This window comes from Rhagoletis pomonella, unplaced genomic scaffold (assembly GCF_013731165.1).
Source record: "Rhagoletis pomonella isolate Grant_MI unplaced genomic scaffold, Rhpom_1.0 Rhpom_scaffold_00004, whole genome shotgun sequence".
NCBI lineage: Eukaryota > Metazoa > Arthropoda > Insecta > Diptera > Tephritidae > Rhagoletis > Rhagoletis pomonella.
This window is the reverse complement of record NW_023458558.1, coordinates 43083101-43090677: the sequence shown is the minus strand read 5'-3', so window position 1 is coordinate 43090677 and position 7577 is coordinate 43083101. Positions and strand designations below refer to the sequence as shown.

Below are 7577 nucleotides of genomic sequence, written 5' to 3'. Positions count from 1 at the left end.
GTAATGGCAGTGCCACATGTTCACATGGTCAGGCCGACGACAGAGATGGAGAAGGATGTGGTGGTGATGGTGGGAGTGTAGCTGCTCTTGATGCCAAAATGATTTCCTGCACACTGCCCGATTGTCAGGGAAATTTCGTAAATGGTGGCGTGGTGTGTGATTTAGATGTTATGACAGGTCTATGCAGAGGTGATGTTGGTGCTGCCTCTAAATCGAATTCATCGGCGACGCAAAGGCAAAAAGTAGTCAACGAGAATACTATTAACCGCTTGCAGGCGATGGCGATGTCAGATGATGATGATTATGGTGAGTACCAAAGAGCAAAGCAGATTTACATACATATAGAATATTAGTCATAAATAATAATGAAGGTAGTTAAGTACTAGGGCATTGGTTGAACGGACGATTATTTTAATAGAATAAATGAATCGAAGATAGGAATCAATCTGATTTGAGAAAGTGGCTCAAAATAATTAAATAAGACAATGTTGTTTTTTTTAATTACCAGAAATACTTTATAGTCTGCTGTAATTGCTGTGAATTTCCGTTGCAAACCTTCGCAGAAGATCTTGAATTTTAGAAAAAAGCCTTTAATTAACTACTAGTCTGCAAGTAATTTTAAAGCAAAAACAAAACCGACTTCAATTCCCATATAAAAATTTAAGATTATCGTTAATTTCTTTAACGTCCAATGATGGGATCTAAACAAACTTAGTACAGGACCATCCTTGAGGTAACACCTTTCCTTTAAAAAAAGTATTATAGAAATCGGTTATGCGGTAACATACATAAAAAAATATTCAGACGAATTGACAACCTCCTCTTTTTTTGAAGCCGTTTAAAAAAATGTAGAGATTGCGAACATAAGTATTTATGTATTCATGCAAGACCTTCTCTTTTATTGATTGTACATTTTTTTACCTAGTTTCTTTTTTGTGTATTCGCAGATGAATCTCTGACATGCAATGTTTGTGATAGAGCTTTCCATTGTCATAGGCAATTGGCATCGCATCAGCAGAAAAAGCGTCATTTCGGGTGAGTATACCTATGAAATACAATTACATACTTAGGCTACTGAAGGCGAATAAATTGTTTTGTATTTTGTCTTTTATGTTTATGAACAAAAGAGGAAAAGAAAACATCTCTATGTTTTAACTTCTTTATTATAAATTTTCAAATGGAAGAGTTAGTTCGGGCATTGAGGGTTAATTGAATTAGGTGAATAACTCTGATACTTCCCTAATTGATATACATAACTACATAGAGGCCGGCCGCTGTGGTGTAGTGGTTAGCAGTATGCGCACCACTGCGCAGGGCCTGGGTTCAAGCACTGGTCAAAGGAGCTTCGCAAATATAGAAAAAAGGATTTTTCTTAACAGCGGTCGCCCCTGGGCTGGCAAAGGCAAACCTCCTATTATATTTCTGCCATGAAAAAGCAGGTTCTCATAAAAATATAATCGCCGTTCGGAGTCGTCGTAAAACTGTAGTCCCCCATGTGTGTTCCAACAACAAGGCGCACGCCACAAATCTAAGGAAAAGCTTGGCCAAACATAACAATATACATATACATACAATATATATAACAATCATGAAGGCTACATACTAGACGATACATATAAATACATATATCTAGTCTCTGCTAGAGATGAACTCTTATACGGCAGTCTCGAAGTCACATTGGACTTGTTCTTTCGTCACACCGTGTTCATCACATCAAACGTCACTCTGGCTTTACTAATTCGGCGGTCAATATATTCGTCTGTACCGCCACCGGGCGCAACTGGCAGGGCATGTGAAATTCCTAAAAGTCTCTAGAGTGTGGCCGGAGGGCCACTCGTCACCACAAGACTTCGCTGGCACACTTAGAACTTTGGTATTACGAAAGTTGATTCTCAGGCCTGGCACCCTAGCTTCTCTGTGCCAGAAAGCGACGCGCGTTATACATATGTTGCCACCGTAGTCAATGTGCTGCAATGACCTGGACATATATCAGCAAAGTCCGCAGTCGATGAGTGGCTTCAACCCCAATTTCCAAAAGAACTACGAAAGTCTCAGAAAACTTTCCTTTATGAAGAAGAATTAATTTCCGCCGTTGACATCGTGCGATAGCAATCCGGAAATTGTCGCTAACTCGTTTGAGAAGAGCTCCTCTGCTCTTAATTGCCGCACTGCTCGGAATTGAATTTAGATCTTCTGCCAAGCGATCTAAAATTAAATTTGCAATGATCTTTGACGCTGCAGTTGCCACGCCCGAGTTATCACAATCCATCAACTTCGGTGCACTCGAATGGTAAGCAGTAACTATGCCGTGCTAATGAGTGAATGCAGCAACTCATCGACGAGGTTTGGCCAAATTTTCAAAAATTGCGGCGGTATTCAATTTGATCCTGCAATTTTTTAACGGATGCCAGTTCGGATACAGTGGACGCATCAGAAGTTAAGAATACACCATTTTGTGTATTCAATTTACCTTATGTTTCACATAATATTTATAAAGAAGTTCCCTTCTACACATTGGCGTTACTGGCAGAGACTAAGTTGGTTGGTTGACTAAAACAGCACAAAATCTAAATAGATATACCCACATCTTGTGAAATCTTGTCAGAAAGCTCTGCTGCATGCGTTTGGACTATGCACTGAGGTAACTTTTAATGCTTTGAACAGCGGTAGTAAGTCGGCGCTAAGACGTCGAGCAAATTGTATAGAGGTAAGCAAAGCGCTTTCTTCTTTGGTATGGTATTTGGCAGTTCATTTTTGAATCCTTAACCTGAACACGTTTTATATCTGTACCGAAGAAAGTGAAAATATCAATTAGGGGATTCGCAAGACGTGTGAACCGCCGTAAAATCTTAAGCTTAAAATTTATTTATGAAAAATAATGGTTCAAATGGGTTTAGGTGGTCTGCAGTGGCAGCCAAGCTACGCTGATCAGTACTCCAAAATACACTGTTGCGATGACAAAAAAGTGACAAAAAAATGCCGAGACACGTAAACTTTATGTTGGATCGTATATTACGGAAATACGTATTACGTTTTGGAAGATAAGATCATTTTCCCAATATATTTTTTCATTTAAAGTTTCCATTATGAATAAAAGAAATAAATTAAACTTTCTCCATATTCGCCGAGTACAGCTATGTACGATATGGCGTATGAGTAACATTACTTCCTGCTCCCTTTTCATAAAAAAAAGTTATTGCACATTTTTATTTAACATTCAAAAAGTGAATGAAATCGCTGAGCAAACTTCGTGCGAAGAAAGTTCGCTGCCGAAATTAAAACAAACTGCGGTATATGAGATTACACACAACCAAAGCGGCAACGAAGTTCATCTAACGAAATTCGTCGAGAATATATTTATTTTTAATTTGGCCGCTGCCGCACGGCACAAAATCAATTGTCAGTGGTAAGATATCAGGAATTAGCAGAATGGTAAAATTTTCGGATTATCGGTATCGCTTCTGTTCATACTTGAACTACAATTTTCATATTTTTTGATAATTTTTAGTTTTTAATTTTTTTGAAAATATACATTTTTTGAGAGTTGAGGTGTCAAATGAAAACTTCTGGTAATTTCAGATTAGCTAGTTGCAATAAAATGAAAAATAATCAAAATCGTGATATATTTATTGTGAGTAATTGATATAAATGTACATACGTATGTAAGTTTATATGCTTCGGCTTTTTTTGTGCCATTTTAAAACTTGAGATTTTTTCTACAGTATTATTTTTAATGTTCCCATCTCCTTGAAAAGAATGCGATGTCGGCCTCCCTTTAGGTACTTAAGTCCAATTTTCGCATATATGTACAAGGTTTTAGGCCTTTGGCTGTGATATATTCAGAGACGATTTCAGTAATTTACGCAAATTAGGCACGTTGATGGAATGAAATTTATTACATCGTAAACTGGCGCTATTTTAATACTGAAATTGTATGTAATGACGAAAAATGTGCTGATAAAGAGAGCAAAGAAAGGCGAAAAAATCACATAGAAATTAAATTTTGCTTTATGAGTAATATTTGCAGAATAAATAGCCGAAAGCAATGAGCAGCGTTTCATCTTACACCAATTTTGCGGTTTTGTCCTCATAAATACGGACATAATAATGCATGAATTTGCATAAATAGGCATTTGTTTATACATAAAAGCAAATATGAATATTGCAGTATAATGAAGCTTTTTTGTAGATATATAAATATGTTCCAAGTAAACAAATGAATGTGCATAATTATGTTTATTATTATTTCTTAGCCATTTTTCACTCACTATATTGTAATGTAAAATTCCATATACTTTGAAATTAAGTGACAACCCATCAGCTCCTTTTATGAAAGAACATTGTAATAATGAAGAAATTTAGATTACTCACAGCAGCCACCGCTGTGCATTGCCATTGTAGACTTCGGGGCGTATGAGTAACTTTTGAAACACGTGGCCTAACAAACTCGGGATACGTTAGCGCAGCTATGGACATATAAATGTGTACCAAAATATTTAGGATGAAGAAGAAAAAAAACTATTGAGTGAAGTTTGCCTTTCCGCCCGCCCTTGCAGACAACGCAATTGCTTAGTTTTTATTTATCTAGCCCATTATATCTGTGCCGCTGTGGTGTAGTGGTAAGCAGTGCGCGCTTCCACTCCGCAACGCCTGGGTTCAAACCCTGGTCAAAGTAACATCGCAAAAAAATAGAAAAAAGTTTTTTCTTAACAGCGGTCGTCCCTCGGCGGGCAATGGCAAACCTCCGAGTGTATTTCTGCCATGAAAAACAGCTTCTCATAAAAATACAATCGCCGTTCGGAGTCGGCGTAAAACTGTAGGTCCCTCCGCTTTGTGTGACAACATTAAGGCGCACGCCACAAATCGGAGGAGAAGCTCGGCCAAACACTAACATATGTGTAAGCGCCAATCTATTATTATTATTATTATATCTACTAAAATTTGAAATCGTATGGATAGGTAATATTCATGATCCTTTTGAGAGGAAACCGAACTCGAAAAGGGGAGGAGTAATTAATCTATACAGAAAAATGTATAGAGGTATGTATTTGTATATATAACTTCAAAACTAAAGTATTTTTTCGTATCCAATCCGTCCCCAATCTGTTATCATTATTAGAGGCACAGCCTAAGAGTAGAGCCTTTTACAAAACATTTCAATACCCATTGTCCTTCAAACTTAAATAGGCGCCTGGTGTCCAGACCATCTCAAATTAAGAAAAAATATATATAATATATAAAACAGTTTTGAAGTGTTTGGGGCGCTTTTGGCGGAAGCAAGTTTTTATTTTTTGATGAAAGTTTGAAGTTATAGTTATGCTTTTGTTTTTTAAGTTAACTATAACAAAGAACTTTTTATATTGTTTATAATATACACTTTATTTTATTTATTTCTTGCACTCTTTTTTAATTTTTTTTTAATTTTTTAGTTAAGCATTAAAAATTGCTGAAAAAAATGTCACACATAGTTAAATGAGACTAAACTTCCCAGAAAACCAGCTATTTACACCAAGAGTTTTAGTAAAGTTCAAATATCTCTTTATCTCATTACACTATTTATGTAGTACGTTGCAAATTAATCAGCTCATAAACAAATCGCTCGTAATACTCAAATACATACGCATGCATACAAGCAAAATTGAATATGTAAGTTAGATATGCAAGCATAATGAGAGTAACTAATCCAAAAGCTGAATTAATTACGAGATGAATTAACGAATGCGGCAACTTTCATTTTCTATTCACTCACACAAATGAGTATTAAGAGGAAGCAGCACATTTTCCATTTATTTTTGTCCCATCAAGTTCATTATCATTGCGCTCATTAGCATTGTCATCAGCAGGAGCAAGAAGCTATCAGCTGAACTCGTTAATTGAAGAAGCCCAACACATTACACACATACATATGTAGACTAATGAGCGCCTTCAACACCATCAGACAGACCGCAGCTACAGAGCGTTCCGAATTGTCTGTTTAGTATAAAGGTCTGATTATGCATACTTCGCATAACTTCGCACAATCATTTATACCAGCGCAATAGAAATGCAACTTAAGAAAATGTGAAGCAAAATCTAAACTCAATAGATCGCTAAGTTTTTAAAAGTTCTGCTAAATAATTTCTGGGTACTGGAATACATACAAAGTACATACAAAATTACTGCTTGAAGTTTATGCGCAGTTGTGCGAAGTTATGCGAAGCATGCATAATCAGACCATAAGTCTAAATATTTTCGTTGTCGCTACCACTTACCACCGCTTACATAATTGCAAAATAAGTAATTAGCGTTGAGCTTATTTTGCCTTTGTTCTAATTTTAAGGTTTATTTACACTGATGTAGCACTGAGTTTTTAGTGAAGGGTTTAATTAATGTATGTTACCAAGAAATTATAACTTTCGTTCCGGTGGATGGGCGCCCAGATAATTCGGACCCGGTTAATAAAAAATTCTAAGTTGGAAGAACAATTGGTTTTATAAAGGTTGTATAAGGCTCTGATCATAGAATGTCTTCTTATAAGGGTAGAGAAGTACCTGCGCAAAAATTTAATTTATTGAATGTGGGAGATTTTTGAACATGCAGCTGTATATAGCATGCATTTAGGCGCCTGGTGTTAGCAGTCGCGCCTAAACAGTATTATGAGATTAGTGATATTTAGGAGCGTAATTAAAAAGGCTCTTTATAGCACAATATTACAACCTAATATGCAACTTCCAAATGAAAAATAATACAAATGCCATATTTTCAGAGATAATCGAAAAATTCAATCTACTTAACTGAACGATTAACAGACATTCTGTAGAAGCAGTTTCCAGCAAAAGAAAATATAATATAATGTGTACATCGTCTTTGCTCGACTTTTATAACAAGTTATTCTAAGGCAGTACCCAAGGTGTTGTATACTGTCGTATTATTGTATGATGTAAACTTCAAAGGGCAAAATTTCCCACCATCAAAAAATAATTGGTTGTGGTTTCGAGTAGTTTTAACATTTATTTAGCCGTTAAAAACTTTACGACATACAACAATACGACAACTTTTGAACCACCTAACTATATTTATGTGAATTGTGGAGTCATTTTCATGTATACCTTTACGAGAATTTTTCGGTCAACCTATAAATATTGAAATTTTTTTCGACAATTTTGGCATTTTCTGCACAGACCAACGTTTAATAAAAACAGCAAAAGTAAAGGATAAACTGTTAAAGAAATAAACCTTAAATTGTAAGCAGCGGTCAAGCTATACTTTTTATTATGAAATGAAAGCTATTTTCTTCATTTATTATTGTTGTAAATTAATTAAAATATATACATATGTAGCCACAATCCAATCATTTAGCTTTCATTTAAATTCATTTTTCTTTATTACATTGCCTTTCATATCAAAGTTAATAAAGCACATGCCAAAGAAATGTATGCAATGCTTTTATTTAAAACTCTGCTCTTTCTCTTACAGTTGCAGCGCCTGCGATAGCCTCTTTCCATCACTCATGATACTAGAACATCACAAAGAAGAATTCGAACATTGGAGCGACGATGAAATAAGCCGACGAATTTGCTGTAGACGAAATCGGGGGG

General features: G+C 35.7%; 1 protein-coding gene across 1 annotated transcript in view; it reads left to right on the top strand.

The window, feature by feature from the left end:
* LOC118738226 overlaps positions 1-7577 on the top strand; it is a gene marked incomplete at its 3' end in the record, with an annotated part of 12524 nt that extends 4947 nt beyond the window's left edge. The window contains 3 exon segments of the mRNA XM_036469150.1: positions 44-306; positions 948-1035; positions 7456-7577. Coding sequence (XP_036325043.1) covers positions 44-306; positions 948-1035; positions 7456-7577 — 473 coding nt within the window.